The sequence below is a fragment of the Lissotriton vulgaris genome, chromosome 7 (assembly GCF_964263255.1).
Source record: "Lissotriton vulgaris chromosome 7, aLisVul1.2, whole genome shotgun sequence".
NCBI lineage: Eukaryota > Metazoa > Chordata > Amphibia > Caudata > Salamandridae > Lissotriton > Lissotriton vulgaris.
In genome coordinates this window covers 1,050,290,164-1,050,306,960 of record NC_141695.1, presented here as the reverse complement: position 1 = coordinate 1,050,306,960, position 16,797 = coordinate 1,050,290,164, and the positions used below count along the sequence as shown (strand labels likewise).

Genomic DNA, 16,797 nt, shown 5'->3' with positions numbered 1-16,797 from the left:
CTTTTGAAGCCATCGTGGCACCCCCGCTTTAGCTTAAGATGTTTACAGCTAAAGCGCGGGTGCTGCCATTGTAACCAAAGTAAATAAAGAGAAAACAACAGCATACAGCCACTTTGGCAATCGATTAATTTGCAATGCAATAACGCTTGCATTACTGAAAGTTTGAGATGTTGGCGTTGCGTTAATATTAGCAACACCTATAGCGTAAACTTTCAGTAATGAGAGATCTATTGCATTGCAAATGCTTGTTGCATTTGTCACCCCAAGTGGGATGGGTATGCCCCTACGTGGTCCCGTGCTCTTCATGCCACTGGAGTCAAGCTATACTGGCTGATGAAGGGTGAAACCCTGAAATCGGTCCTAGGATGCTTGTTTCCAGCCCAAAGAGCACCTGGCCTGGCAGTTCGGGTTGGACTGGTCCCATTGGGCACAGGGTCAAGACTGATTTGCCTATCGCTGGGTTCAAACTTAACTGGCATAAGGAGCAAAAAAACGATGGATTTAGGCCCAGATCTCTGTCCTGGGGTGAATGTATGACAGAGTTCTGCATTCTGTCCATCAATTGTCTTTTTTGCACTTATTACAAAGTGCAGGCAGCGACAATGGGCTGGGTGGATGGGGGTGTGTGAAAATATGCATCCTTCAGGTCTAATGCTGCCATGAAGCCTCCTTGCTACAACACTGGTAGGACATCCTAAAGCGTTACCATGTGCAAGTATTACAACACTTTATATCGTTTGAGAGGTCCGAGATCAAGAATGGATTTGATACAGGGAGAACTCCCCCTTCCTCTGCTGATCTGAGGAGACAGGTTTTATGGCCTCATTTTTGAAGGTAGGCCAGTACCTCATACTCTAGGGTGTACATGGTCCTCGATGATGCGTGAATGCAAGGGGGTTTATGTGTGTGTGTTGGGGTTAGGGGTATGAGTGAAATTCCAGAAAGTAACCATGAGTATAGCTAGGACCCATTTGTCTGAGGTCATTAGTTGCTGCTTTAGCAGGAAATCTTTGATTCTCTCCCCAATATGTGTTATGTGGTTGGGTGGGAAGGGTAGGCAGTCAATGTTTAGTAGTGGTGGAGGCTCCCTTACTGGAAACCCCTTTGGCTCTTCCTTTGTTAATGTTGCCACTATACTGTCCTTGTGAATAACCTTTAGAGGCATACGACTGGTAGGACAGCTGTTGCCTTTGGAAACATCCCACTTCTGGAAAGGTAGTCTTCGAGCCTGCACAGTATTGCCGTCTTCAAAAGGACATCCTTTGGCCTGCGGTTTCGGGACGCCACCATGTGTTGAGCTGTATCAGTTGCCTTTTAAACTTCTCTAACATTTGGTAAACCTGTTGGCCAAACAAACGTTCTCCATCAAAGGGGAGACTGAGTAGGTGGTGTTAAACCTCAGCCTTAAATCTTGAGATACAAAGCCATGCACGTTGGGGGAGTGAGGACACTTATGTTCACTCATTGTGCTGCAGTGTCTGCTGCATCTAGGGCATGACAATAGTTTGCCTGTACTCAGGAGGAAGGTGCTGAAATAACTCCTATATTTGGTCCAAGTTGGCCCTATCATACCTTTCCAGTTAGGCCAACAGAATTGCTGATGCGCCAGTGGTTAGCTGTCCCCGTGGCTCTCCTTTTACCTGCTGTGTCCAGCTTCTTACTCTCCTTGTCAGGCCCCCCCCATTCCTTGAGAGTTTACTTGCTTACAAGGTGGACGACTAAGGAGCTTTAACACAGCGAAGGTTTTCCTACCCTGGCTTTGACTGGGTCCTTAAAGGGCTCTGTAGATGGTTTGAGTATGCCGTTTAACCTGGGTAAAAACCGGACAGTTTGGTCGGTCTTAGATCCTCAACTAAGAAGTCATCATCCTTCTGAACTGCATGGAGGTCCCCTTTATGGTATCTGGCCACTCATTAGGTTACCCTCATGGTAGGAGAGGGGGGAGGGTTTGGAGGAATACAGATTTGGGTTGGGTTACCCAGGAGCGGCCGTATGACGTCCAGGAGGACTTGCTTGATTCTGTGCCCTGGCTCTCTCCCACGGACATGAAGCAAACGACACACATTTCGTTTTTCTACAGGCCAGAAAGGAATACTGTGACTTTAAGCAGCATTCCACAGATGCAGAGGGGGTGGATTCCACCCTTGGCCTGAGAGGAGGGACTTGGTATTTGACTATGCGGGTCAACCTGGAAGAGGCGCAATCCCCAGGAGAGGAACAATTAGGAGATTCCCAGAAGACACTGAAATGCTGCAGGAGGAGGAAGTACCAGTGGCATTCCGGGGCCTATCAGAGAAAAATTCTGGGGCTGATCGAGGACGCCACTTGGCTTGTTTGATGCACAGGAACCATGAGCCTGAACCAGGAGAAGCAGAGGACTTGGGAAACTGAGTGAATGCCGGGTGCTACCAGTCCCAGCCATGCTCCTGGAGGTGCATGGCTAATGCAGGTGTGTGCGAGACTCCCGGCTTGGGATTGGAAGGAGGGATTGGAAGAAGGGACCGGCACGAGGAACAACTACAGACCCGAAAGGGAGGATTATACCAATCAGCCCAAGTCTTGCATGGGGAAACGGAGGGCTTTGGCTCAAGATAATCTGGAGAAAAGCATTTTTATAATTAAGGGAAAAAAGGGGCGAGAATATGCTGCATGGTTCTGGGTTCTACCCACCTCTCCTGCTAAGATGAAAGCAGAATGGCAAGGTCCTTACAAAAGCACTAAAAAGATAGGCCGTGTTACCTACCAGTTACAGCTTTCTTCCACAAAAGGACAAACAAACAATGTAAATCTCTTTTTAAAAAGTGGTTATTTCCGCCCCCTAGAGCAGTACAGACTGATAGCTCTATGCAGATTGGGCATACCATAGGGGAAACTGATATTAATAAGGCTCTTTCCGGAGAGGAGAGACCTGCTTGATGTCATAATGCTATTTTCAAACTTTTTCGCAGATTTATGTGGTAGAACCACTCTCACAGTCATCTATCCCTACTCAGGAAGGGATTGTTATTAAACAACGACCCTATAGGGTCCCTGCCGCCCATTGTCAGGCTTTATAAGCTGAGATAGAACAAATGTTAATAAATAGGGAGGACATAGTGCCTTCCACCAGTAATTGGTGTTCCCCAAACGTACCAACGCTTGAGTACAGACTTCAGCGCTGCTTTCTCATTTTTCCCGGTCCGGAAAATCCTAGGGTGGTTTCCGGGTACACTGAGGACTTACATGATTCTCTACCCAGGTTCCCTCCTACTACATCAAACAACACACATTTTCTTTTTCCACAGGCCAGAAAGAAATACTGTGACTACGCTGCATTCCACGAATGCTGAGGGGGCAAGAGTCAAACCTTGGCCTGAGGAGACTAATGTGGCTATGCGCAGCAAACTGGAAGATGGGCAATCAGCAGGAGAGGAACAAAGAGGAGATACTCTGTGAGGAATTCCCAGAAGAAGACACAAAAACGCAGCAGAATGAAGAAGCACCAGGGCATTCTGGAGCTGATCAGACGATGACACCAGGCTCGTCCGACGAGCACGTGCCCTCAACCTAAACTCGAAGAAGCAAGCAGAGGAGCCGGGAAACAGGAGTGATCCCACCACTTCTTACCGGTCCCAGCCATGCTGCTGTAGGTGGTTGGCTAACGCAGGTGCGTGTGAGACTCAAAGCTTGGAGGGAGGAAATGGTGCGGGGCACAACTAAAGACCCAAAAAGGGGGTGAACCGTATAAACTACCACCGGGGTGCTTGCTTAAAAGGACAAAGAGGTATGATTGTTCCTACTATTCGTCCGAACTGGAGGAGAAAAGCGACTCAGACTATGGTTGGGCCAGAATGTCTGAAGGGCTAACTTCCTCTTTGGTATGGGGGTGGGGGTTCTTCCCCAAAGAGGTCAGGGGAACCTTCAGTGGAGTGCCTGTACATCTTATAATGTGCACAGCTCCTGTTCCCTCTGTGATGAAAAGTGTTTTAATATGTAAAAATAGGGAGGCAGGCTTCATACCTGGTGTTGTGCTGAGGTGACAAATATTAATTAAACATCTGGTTGCGTTCAGACAGGAGAATTGTACGTTACAGCGGGGTAGTGTTTAAATGGTGTCCATTCCATCACCAGCTGTACATTCTCAAAGGAGAAAACGACGAGTAGATGCTTAAGGGCTTCTTATAGCGGGCCCGCAGGCCAGCGGTGAAAAGTCTATCAACTCTGAGTCGTTGAAGTCTCAGTAGTGGATCGCAGTAGTAAGCTTTCTGTTCTAATCTGTGTCTAAAAGACCGGAACAGTAGAAGAAAGCTTCAAATTCATAATCTGAACTATCAATCTCGGAGCTGTAACCCAAATTCAATACCCTTGGCTTGGAAGGCTCCATTATACTGGATTTTGGTATCTGGTGGGACAACGCCTTTCCTTTCTTGTTTTCAGAACTTCCTTTCTAAATTTTGAACAGTATTTACATCCTGTGCCATCAAGGATTGGCATGAAAGCAATTTTCCAGTTCAGGATTGGGCAATAGTTTTAGCGACCCACAGGTACCTCCACGGCAAACGCGTAGTCTAATGATGTTCTGTTCTGTAGCAATTAATCTATGTTTTCTCATGTCTTTAGTGTCAAGTTATGCTTTTCCAAAAGCTAACTTATGATGTTCTCAAGCAACCAAAATTTCTTCTGCAAAGCTTAAATGAAATATTTTCGAGCAGTTTTACTCCACACTTCCAAACCCAATAGTGCAACATAAATCTAAAGACAGTGGTGGCGTACTTGAAAATTGTGGACTTATGGTAAACATCACAGTGAATTATACGGACTCCTTCAATGGCTGATGCCCGAAGTAAAACATGTTATTTAATTCCCAGACCCACCCACCATATGGCAGAAAAATGCTCAGCATGTGAATGTGGATCAGGATCAAGCTGCAAACGCATCATCTAAGCATTCCAAGGTGTAACCATGAAACCTTGAACATCTTAAGATGGTCCAAAGTACTGAATAATTTGACATGCTGCCTATCAATCTTGGGACCGACTCGTTCAGGTGGAACCAGATCCTAATATACAGACAAATTTGGCAACAGTATTCGCTACTTTAAGTTTGACTGCTGTGGTCACACTTGTTCTTCAATTTACTCCTTTTATCTGGCAGAAATACAGCCATATGAATGGTCTCAAGGCCCTGAATTGTTTTCACTGATTTTATCAGAAGTAGTAAATGCCCTTTTCATGGCTACTCTTCTGTTTGGAGACAACTGTACCAAATCTAAAATTTACCTCCGGGGCTTTGAACAGTGGACAATGAAGTGCCTCTAAGGAGTTTGACTGTATATCAGTTGCAAACAAAGCTTATGAATGCTCCCTTAATGACTTGAAAAGCGGGTGGGATTCAACTTGGTTGTACGTTTCCACAGTAAGGAACTAACCAACTTTATGTGAAGTCGAGCAAACACAGTAAAGGTTTGCAAATACCAAATTTATATTAAGGAAAAAGTGTGTTATATGTTTAAAAAAAAATAAATAAAAAAAAAAAAAAAAAAAAATATATATATATATATATATATATATATATATATATATATATATATATATATATATATATATATATATAAAATCGTACACAGTTTTAATGCTTTTAGAAGCCCCAGACTAGCTACTAGTAGAAATGATAACCAATATATTTTGCCGTTCCTTTAATGCACAAAACAAAAAGAATCAATGGAGAATAGTATGGGGAATTCAAAGTAGTAATGTCAAGCTATTAGGAAGGCATGTCCCATTGAAATTACAGCGGATATATCTAGTCTGATTCACAAAACCTATTTGACCGGGAAAATGGTGTGGCTTGCCTTCCCGTTGTGAGACACTTTACATGAAAACAGACTGTGCAGTAAAAGGACTATAAGACCCGGTAGACTAAACTGGAGAGATTTGGTCCTGCCTTAAATACAAAAAATTACAGCAAAAATACACGTTAAACCGATTTAGCTTTTAAGTGCTGAAACAATTACTTTGACATTTCTGCAAGAAAATCACACTGTGCACCCGTAAACAACCCCACAATTAACTTAATCTGCATTGCCATGCAGGTTTTTATACAGAATAAGACTTTCACATATGTAAGCGCTTTCAATTCATTTTATTGAGTAGCCAAATTTGATAAATTAGCACAGATAAAATAAGCATTTGCATGTGTTACAAATGACTTTCTTTACAGGAATATAACAGAAAAAAATATTACAAACTGTAAAAAGAAAGACAAGTAAATCTTGCCTCCAGAGATTAAAATGGGCAGGAGTTTTATCATCACATTAAAGGTTTATATGTATTCTTAGAGATTTGTCAGAACAAGAATTTAATGTTACAATATTATACACTACTTTACAAAATTAAATTGTTCTTGTGTAGATTACAACTGTGATAATGAAGATAAAATGATGAATCACATTTGATGGTCCCCCCATTATTATAAATTCCGTTATAATAAAACTAATGAAAAATTATAGGATGGTGATCCAATTTACACTGTAGTAGTACTGCAAACCTGGGAGAGAGCATTAAACAGTAATTCAAAATATGACATTATAATGAAAACGAACAGAGGTAAATGGTGAGCCAAGCCCAACAATATAGTTGATAACAAAACAGGTCTTGAAGTTTAAAAAAAAAAAAGTTGACTAGTGAAGCACACTTGTTCAAGCGAGACCATCTGAAACCCAAGTACGGATTAACTTAGCTGAAGGCAGGTGTAAAATCGTGATTGAAATGATGTTGAAGATGGTTTGTAGAAAACAGGGGTCATGTACCTTGTAGTTCATTCAAACCAACCACACAAGGTGGAAGGGAGAGACAACACTACTAAATATTTGAAAACGCCATATTATCATTGCTCTAATATAACAAACAATCCAAAAGCCGTCTACCCGAAAAGGGTTCATCTGCTCCTGGCATATTTTTTCACCACGTTCTTATATTTCTACCAACAAATTGTCCCACTTCGACTCAGACAGCTTTGACCCAATTTATACAAACTACTGCAACAGCAAGTGCGAAGATGTGCAATTTTGATAAGAGGCACCCAGAGGTCACCACATTCATGTATGTTTGTTTGTGGGGGTTGGGGGTGTGGTGGAGGACAAAAGGCTGTGTGCTTGGGCATAGGTAAGAAATTCCAGAGGGTCATAATAAAAGAATGGAAAATAAAAAAGCTTCACGAAAGCATACAGAGTGTGGAGTCCTTGGAAGCAGGGCTTTTCCCCCCCTAAAATAAAACAGCTAATAATGCAAATAATATGCCCTTTCCAAAAACAATGAAAATTAGCATTCACTTTTGCAATGATTGATTTGGTTTGCACTAATTTTTAAGACAGCAAAGAAATCATTCCTATTAAGGTCAATTTTAGGCATTCAACTCAAGTCATCAGTGCCTTTGCATTAGATGCACACCGACCACAGTAGCCTTGAAACTTTTCTGGCCTTTTACAGCTCGACCAAGAGCTCACAAAATTGAAGCAGGTTCTGAAGTACAGTCATGGAGCCTACCACAAGTTTAATTAAACGAAATTAAGAAGGCAGTTTTGTAATTTGTATCTGTGGAATTGTCCCTACTTTTTTAATAAAAAAGATGGTCTGCTTATTTCACTAAATGAGGGTGCAAGAACACAATTCACAGTACACCGTTGTAGCAAAATAAAATGCAACAACCGTCTCTGTAAAATTCTGCAAGAGACACCTCTTGTCTTCTGCATAATTTTCAGAATGCACTTGGAATAGTGCAACGTTCAATAGCTCGTAAAACGACTTAGAAGTCTAATGCCTCCTAAATTTCAAAATCGAGGCCTGTTTTCAGAACAAAAACCCTCTTAAATTCTGAGCACATGATAACCAGAAAACATTGTTCAAACAAAAAGTTGTGCAGAGAAGCAAAAAAGGTCCTTGAAACATAAATTTGATGTACTACTATATTTTCAGATTCCAATAGTTAATTTATTACCTTTGAAGTCTGCTAGCCAGTCGTGTTGATTTCACTTGAAAGTGTTCCATCGGTAATCAGTAGGCCTATAATTTCTCTGTAACATTTGAAACCTACATAGGCCTGAAAGTTATTTCTAGCAGCCAAATAATATTACAAAAATGAAATGAAATAAAAAGAGAAAAATATACATTTTGAACAACAAAGATCGAGCTTTATTTTACAAAATGTATTTCGCCTCTACAGTAGACATTTTTCCGTGATTCATACAGCAACTTTATCAAAATATATTTTGCAGCAAGATAAAGGTAACCAGCTTGTTCCATTATGCCTTGATTTAAAAAGTCACCATATTGTGCAGTCACTCGTTTCAGTCCTCACGCGGTCCTTTATTTGCTTCAATTTGTTGAAATCACAGTGAAAAATATCGTATTAATAGCACGAGGCCCACAAAGCTGACAATACAAAAGGAAGAGTTCATCTGTACTGCAGTCACTTCCAGTCCAGAGAAGGGCCAAGCAGCCCCTCGAGTGGTTTACTTATTCACTTGCTGCTGGATATGGAGCAGGAACTCGTAGTATGATAAGGCAGACTCCGTTCGGTCTTCGATCATGTTCTGAAGGAAGCTTGGTTTCAGCGAACTCTCATCCCTTTCAAAACACAAAAAGGCCATTTTATTACAGGGATAAGGAGAATGACCTCAGTTTAATTTCATCTCAACGGAAGTCATACCAGTGTGTAACGACGAGTGTGACATCAACGTACCCTAAAGGAGAGCCAGCGCCCTTCTCAAATTCGTTATCAATACAGTTGCACCTTTAGTAAACTGCTTTAATCTTGTGGCGCAGCACAATAGCAAATCTAAAAGTTTGTTTGTTATAACGTTCGGTTAAATGTACATATATATTAATACGATGTAGATCAGGTAGGTTTCCTCAACCGATGGGCAGGCCCTAATGGGGATGGGAGAAGGCTGGGGGGTGGGTCACTTGGTGAAGTCAGATAAGTCCAAGTCAATTTGGCAATGATGGAAATGTAGGTAGTGGGACGACAGCACTGTCACAGTTAGGTTTCTGGGGGAAAAATAGGCTCATGTAAATAAAAAGTAATCAATTAAGTGCTCGATTCTCTCTGTCCTGCCCTGAGCAAGCTTAGGAAGAAATTAAAATGTAGACCCATTTCGGGCTGGACTGAATTAATTCCCGCTGTCAGTGATACAGTCAGAAAGATGTCCTATGATAAATAAGTCACATTTATTTCTCTAAAGCATACATTTGAGGATCGCGACAGACCTGAAAGGGAGTTGTGACTGCAGGGCGATGAAAGTATAACACGTACCCATCAATATAGCATTAGACAGTTTTCAAGTTCACTGTTTTATGACCGAGCCTATGAAACGCATGAACCTATGAAATACTCCGCTCACCGTATTATGTGTAATGTCGAGAAGAATGGCCTTTGTTCTCTCAGCCAGGACACGAAAGCTATCATCTTGGCTGATTCTGCTGTATCAAGTTCAGGAAGATGAGCCTGCAACAAAATAGAAATGTAGATTTTATATGATATCCTTGCTGCTGGCAGACATAGTAACATAGTGTCTTTTGTATAGGGGACATTCACCCATATACTTTTTGGCGAGATGTTACCTCACTCAGAGGTGCTCATGCTGAGTGAAACTGCTGGGGTTCAAACCTGTGACCAGGAGATCAAACATCTGTGCTGTGGATGTATTAGTTCACTCGGCCATTTAAAAGAAAAACAACATATGCTACACTCACCCAGGACCAGTGGAGCGAGCCTGAGGAGTGTAGAAAGCACTTCATGTAGGGTGATCCAAGCAGGGATGCCAGTGGCCTATGTTCACCAGACAGGTGCAGCTCCTGCTAGCCTACCCTACCCACACTCAGCCAGTCAGTGCCCTTGGGTAACAGGAGTGGCAGACCGAGAAGGGGACAGTACAAGAATAATTCTACCTTCACCTGCCCTAATATCATATACAAGGGCAGTTGCAACCATCTGGATGTCACACGAGTTACAGGAGCGGGCCCGTTTGAATACAGCGCTCACCAGACGCTTTACATCTGATTTCTGCCTCCCTGGGATTAGGGCAGTGAAACAACTCGCCAGAGGATGATGGGCAGGTCGGTGGTGAGTCTCATTTCTCAAATTCAATACTTGATGTAAAACATAATATGTCCCAAAAGATCAAGAACTGAAACACATAACATCCTAGAAATTAAAGACTTTTTAACCTTGTTGTTACCAGGGGCAACATGCTTTGAGAACATTTACAGTATTACTAATGAAAGACATTAAAAAAAAAACAGGAACCATCTAAATGTATTTCTTTTACGTTTGGCAAATACCGGAATTAAGTATCTAATTGTATTTTGGTAAATGAATAAAATATATGGAGTCTTTGCATTAATGTGCTTAGGGCACTTGTTCCTTTAAACCTAGAATTCTATATCACATATGTTCTAGTGACACAGTTTGGTGTTCTCTGTGGTCAGTATTCTGCTGGCTGGAGAGGGACCACCAGCTGCGGCCATCTATGACTTTAATAAAAGCACCAGTTGAACCCTCCAAGGACCTGAATTACAGGATAGCTCCAGAAATATCAAATACAAATCTTACCATTGTTTGTGGTATTGATGAATAGTTTGGTACCCCGAGAACCCGAGTGAAAAAGCTCAGTCCGCAGTTCTTTCCAACCCACAGAAACATGATCTGAAAGTCAAAAAAATATTTCTATTAATAAAAGTCCACATGCTGCAATATCACACTTAAATTACAAAGGCGCACCAGTTTCTGTTTTATGTTAGTATTATGAATGTACATCTTCAGCAAATACAAGTCTCTACCCCTGTAGACTTGTATCTTCGGAGGTACTGACTACATTAAAAGCAGCAAATTTGCACACAAACCTACTGAATGTCAATACTTATTATTTTTGCTTTGAATAATGGAAACAGGAGTAAGGTCATTTGTTTGGCCTGTGGGCCCATTCATCTGAGAGAGAGAACAATAAGCGAATGTAAAGGAGGCAAATTATGAGTCAATGTTCTGATTGAGAAGGAATGAGCTATTTGTTATTTCACATTTAGCCCTTGAGGGAGGCTAGTTTCTGACTCCCCAGTAGTGGACTATGTATGTAACACGTTGCTTGGCCAGTTAGAGATCTAAGGGGTGGGGCATCGTACTTGCTCATACCCTTTTGTTATTGTTCTTCAATTTGAGCCCAGTGTTTGCACTTCTCCTATCTAAAATGCTACAATCAACTGATGGGTACCGCATCTGTTTGATGATGTTATTTTCTGTGATTGCACATTTGACTTGATGGGTGCAACCATTATCCCGTTACACACTGTGCAGAGTTGCAATATCTGAGAATAGTGGGCGGGTAATGTGAGGTAACGTAGAGAGGGAGACTCCGCCCTGTTTGGCAACGTCAGGTATGATGCAGACGCGTGATCGGGACGTGGAGCTCGTCAACAGGAAATATAATGCGCCCGGCTCAAACTGTACCCGAACTACACGGCGGTGAGAGGCGAGCTACAGGAGGAGCACCACCATTGGAATAGTAAGGGGGTTTCTTGGGAGGGCATGTGTTGGAGGGCTGTCTTTATTACTTGGGATGGCCTGGACGGGTTTTTCAAGCGGTTCCTTCTTCCCATTTGTCACAGATTGTGTTTGCAGGGGGTCTCAATGGCCCTCCACCAGTTAGAGTTCCACTATCTAATGAACTCCGTGAGTTGTTACTGGGTCTGGTGGCCGGGATACTACTACGAGACATTTGTCAGGTCATATGTTTTTAATTTGAATGCGAGTAGGTTGAAATATGTGTGGGTGTGTGGCATTAGCTGACATGCAGCAGTACTTGGTATTACAGGTACATACCGTATTGGTGTATGCTAAAGTTGGGTGGTGTAGTAATAGATACTACCCCCGGAAGACTGATATTGCATTGAAATACAATGTGTGACATATGTTGTCCACATTTTTTGTCCCTGCACTTTCCAAACCTTTGGATGTGTGATGGGATAATGCGTATTAATGGGATGTTGACTCTCTAGCCTAATTCATATATATTTTTTGTTTTCAATTGCAGTGACTGTACCTCGTGCAAGGGGAATTACCTCCACACGGCCAATATCTATATGTTTTGAGCCCCGTGAATTGACCAATGTGAGGCAATAGGGGGTGTTTCGACTGGGACTGATAGAAGCCCTGAGGAAGACCGGTTTTTACCTTGTATTGGGGGCATGTTGACACGGTTGAAACAGGTTGACAATCACAGCAGTTTAAGGAGGGATGTTAGGAGTACTTAGTTAGCTCCGTTCCTTCACGATTTTAACCCTGGTCGGGGGACCCTTGATTAAGTTGGAATATAGGATAACCACGAGTCAGTTTTAGTCACTTTTTCACTGCATCTGTCTATCACTGTTCCCAGTCACTTGATTAGCACCTATTAGGACTATTTTTCTGTCGTCTTACCCTTCCCTATGCTCCATCATGTACGTGGCTACGTCAGGGTGTACTGTACTGTAAGCAGACCTGATGATGAAGCATGTCACACACACGTGTGTGTGAGTGAGGGCAGTTTTATACAACACTACTTGTGCCACTGCATGCCCATCACCTTTGTTTCCTCCCTACCCCCCTTTTGGTGTTATGATGAGAAGGAACTTTGCCTGGCTCTGGGTTCGCTGCTGGTCCTACATGACGTAATCCATACTAATATTATAAAGAGAGCCCAATCCTTTGAGGTGGGTAAGCTCCGGAACCACAGCACCAATCGGAACACCCAAAACAGTGCTGGAAAGGACAGTATCAGCAGATGGACATAGGCTATACACCAGCCCAACATATACATTAGAAGGGAAAAAGAACGCTTGGGGAAAAAGTAGTCAGTTGTGTGTGTTCTGCTGTAAAGCGATGGGCGTGTGCATACAGCGATGGGCGTGTGCATTCGGCAAAAGCCTGCGATTGCAATAAGCGTTCTGTGTGGGGCTAGCATTCTAACACGAGTGGGCGTGCCCTTCGGCCTTGTTGTGGGCGTGTGCCGTCAGAAGCAGGAGTTGTGGCGTTTGCCGCTGACGCGATGTGGGGCGTCTAAGTGCACCGCGCCGTGTTTGGGGAGTGCGTGCATTTTGCGGCGATGGGGCGTCGACTGTGGAGCGGGGACACACGTTCTCATATTGCGGCAAGGACAACAAACAGAAGAGCACACGCTCACCTTCAGCGGTACCGAACGAGGGCTTCTGAGCGGACGCACAGGCAAGTTTTGAAATAAATTTGCCTTGCCTATTACAACCATTGCAGACATTCTATTGCATCCCCGGACAACGTCGGGTCGGTCCGCTAGTGTGGAAATAAAACTACAATTTAATGTATTAATGTTCCTCTATTTAAAGAGCGCGAGAGACACGCGAGCTGCTGTAGGTTCACCTCTGTACAGCTCCCAGCACATTAATGTTCCAAGAGCGTTGTGAGCAACCACGCGCACAACATTGTCTCCTTTTACGGATATAAAAGTAATTTGAAGAGCCTTAAAAGGTTATCCAAGAGGCGACAAATGCCATCACAGGACTTAAATCGCAGATCCCAAGTGCTCACATTAATCAGGCGGTTGTATAATAAATGTATCTACTTTTTAAAGCATGTTTCATAGACGTGAATTAATGGATAATATCAATGTATTTAGTACGCCTCTTCCATTGCATAATGTAATTTATAACAAAGTGGATGTGTTAGACGGGGAACCTGAGGGTCGGCCGAGCAAGGGGGAGAGGCCTCCTGGTGAGGGTCCTCTCCTCAGATCATACGGACGAGCAACCACCCCCCCACAGATGGACACCACACAAAGATAGGTTCTTAGCACTTTTATCGGTATTCTTAGGCAGGTTATCTTCACGATACAAAAGGAACAGGATACTGGGATCCCTTCAATTCTAGTCTCTGGGGGAAGGGGGTAGCGGGACAGTCTCAGTACCGGTCTGGTACAGGGGTATCTGACGCACAGCTCTCAATCCTCGAGCTGGAGGGTTCTCTGGTAGGGGCCGCGGCAGCGCCAGCAGGCCTTCAGGGATGGTTCAAGAAGATGAGCCGCGGCAGCGCCAGCAGGCCTTCAAGGATGGTTCACGAAGATGAGCCGCGGCAGCGCCAGCAGGCCTTCAAGGATGCCCACCAGATACTAACCATTGCATTATGCTCGACCCTGCTCAACTCCCACTGTCATCACTTTACTGCTGTGCCCATTGTAAAGCCATTATTCCCCTGGTGAATGAAATACCTACTCACAGACATAATAATCACCCAAAAACCATTTCGATTGCACTTGCCAATGTCAGATCCCTTGGGAAACAGACAAGACATTGCTGACCTGGTAAACGACAGAAACTTAGATATTATGTTTCTGACCGAAACTTGAATGGACAATACTTCTGACCCTGATTTAGTGGTCGCCGTCCCCAGTGGCTTTAAGATTTATAGACAAGATAGGCTGCGGAAAAAAGGAGGTGGGCTAGCCATCATTGCCCGAGACACTTATCCGGTCAGGAGCTATCAGATCTCTGCGCCAACCTGCGAAGCTATGCAATTCGCTATTAATATCTCCCCTTCTGACAATTTCAAAGGAGTTCTCATATACAGACCACCGGGAGCTCGGTCAGAATTCTTGCCAGATCTCAGCACAATTCTAGAACCTTTAGCCACTGAAGCATCCATAACAGTATTGGGTGACTTCAATTTCCACTTAGAGAAATCAGATGATAGGGATACTTTTTCTCTTCTATCCGGCATGAATACATTAGGGCTTTCGCAATTGATAAACTCCCCCACGCACGATGCCGGTCACACCTTGGATGGCATCTTCTCCAACCTTAAGGGTCTTCATATAACAGAAAGTTCACCTCTCACATGGTCCGATCACCATGTCATCCTGGGCACGATAACCATTAAGGAAGCCATAATGGCTAATATACCCAAGCCTAGGCGTGAACCTTTCAAAGCCTGGAAGGATATAGACAGTACCACCTTCAAATCCAGCCTTTCCTCTTCTCAGCCTACACTATCCTCTGACCCTAATATAGCCACCAAGCAATTTCAGGATTGGCTCGGTCTCGCTACTAATTCACTTGTACCGTTAAAACAGGTAACAAGGAATAGATTAACTCCCTCGGCCCCTTGGTTCACTGATGAATTGAGGGTTCAGAAGCAACTATGTAGGAACAGGGAGAGACACTGGCGAAAGTCCTATAACGAAGAAGATAAAATTTGTTACAAAGAGATGCTCGCCAAGTACAAAGTAATGATGACAGAGACCAAGAAGAAGTACTACAGCAATTGCATAGAGCAATCCAAGAACTCAACAAAACAGCTCTATGACACCACCAAGCTGCTAGCCGGATATTCATCAGATTTATATCCCCCCCCCATCTCAATCTCTCTGTGATGCACTAGGCACCTTCTTCTTCACAAAGGTCAACGATATTTATACTGCATTTTCTGCCAAAACGGACATCACTAAATCTTCAATAAACCCGCAATTCACCTCTTCTTCTACGGTCTTGTTTACAAAATTTAAAGACATCACTGAGCTCCAAATAGCGGACATTACATCATCGATCAAAACCGGATCAGCTTTAGATCCTTGCCCTTTCACTATTCTCCCCCCAGTAATGGATGTCTTAATACCTGCCATTACTCACATCTGCAATCTTATGTTCAGAACTGGGATTTATCCGGATATTCTGAAAAAAACCCTCCTCAAACCACTCCTTAAGAAGCCTAATCTGGATAAAACTGACCTGAAAAATTATCGCCCGATAGCCAGTCTTCCATTCTCGGCAAAAGTGGCGGAAAAAGCCATGAATTTACAGTTATCCGAATTTATCGAGGAACACCATCTACTCGATGACACCCAATTCGGGTTTCGTAGATTTCATGGTACTGAAACCGCCTTGATTAAGGCAGCGGATGACAGAGTCATCCGAGATCAGGGGGGAACAGCACTGTTGGTGCGTCTCGATTTGTCTGCTGCTTTCGACACGGTCGACCACTCCATCTTGGTCGACCGTGCCGAAAAAATGGGCATCCAACATGCAGCCAAAGATCTACTGGCCTCCTTTCTTTCAGGCAGGAGTCAGGCCGTCACATTGGGATCTTTACACTCAACAAACCTGTCTCTGCCATGTGGGGTGCCACAAGGCTCATCCCTAAGTCCGACACTCTTTAATATATACGTGTCGGACCTAGCCAATATCATTCGAGCACACGGGATGAGCCTCACCTCATATGCAGACGACACTCAGTTGGTCCTGTCCATCAAAAACAATGGACACAAAATGGCAGAGAGTTTCAAGGATTGTATGCTAGCAATTGGAGACTGGATGTCCTCCAATTGCTTAAAGCTCAATTCGGACAAAACCGAGGTAGTCATCTTCGGACAACTCAATCCAAGCTGGTCACCCGATTGATGGCCTGCATCATTTGGAACTGTGCCCAAGCCAACGCCCAAGGTAAGAAACCTGGGAGTAATCTTTGACGACCAACTCAACTTTGTTGCTCACGCTAACCAGGTAGCCTCCTCTGCGTTTCATAAATTACGTCTAATTAGGAAAATAACCCCTTTCCTACCTGAAACTGCCGTAAAAACTCTGGTAAGTTCCCTAGTGCTGTCCACTCTGGATTATTGTAACGGCCTCTTTTTAAACTCCCAGATTAGGGTACTCGATAAAATGCAAACAATACAGAACGCGGCTGCAAGACTGATTGCCAGAATTCCTAAATACATGTCTGCTACAGATACCATCAGGAAATTACACTGGCTCCCTTTTAGAA

At 43.4% G+C, this 16,797-nt stretch overlaps 1 protein-coding gene across 1 annotated transcript in view; it reads right to left on the bottom strand.

Annotated features, from left to right (window-relative positions):
• Positions 1-6,101: 6,101 nt before the first annotated feature.
• Positions 6,102-16,797, bottom strand: part of SEC24A (SEC24 homolog A, COPII component) — a 590,503-nt gene continuing 579,807 nt past the window's right edge. The window contains exons 21-23 of the mRNA XM_086931494.1: positions 10,591-10,683; positions 9,380-9,483; positions 6,102-8,603 (exon numbers count right to left, since the gene is read on the bottom strand). Coding sequence (XP_086787620.1) covers positions 8,489-8,603; positions 9,380-9,483; positions 10,591-10,683 — 312 coding nt within the window. The 3' untranslated portion in view covers positions 6,102-8,488. The remainder of the gene's footprint in view (positions 8,604-9,379; positions 9,484-10,590; positions 10,684-16,797) is intronic.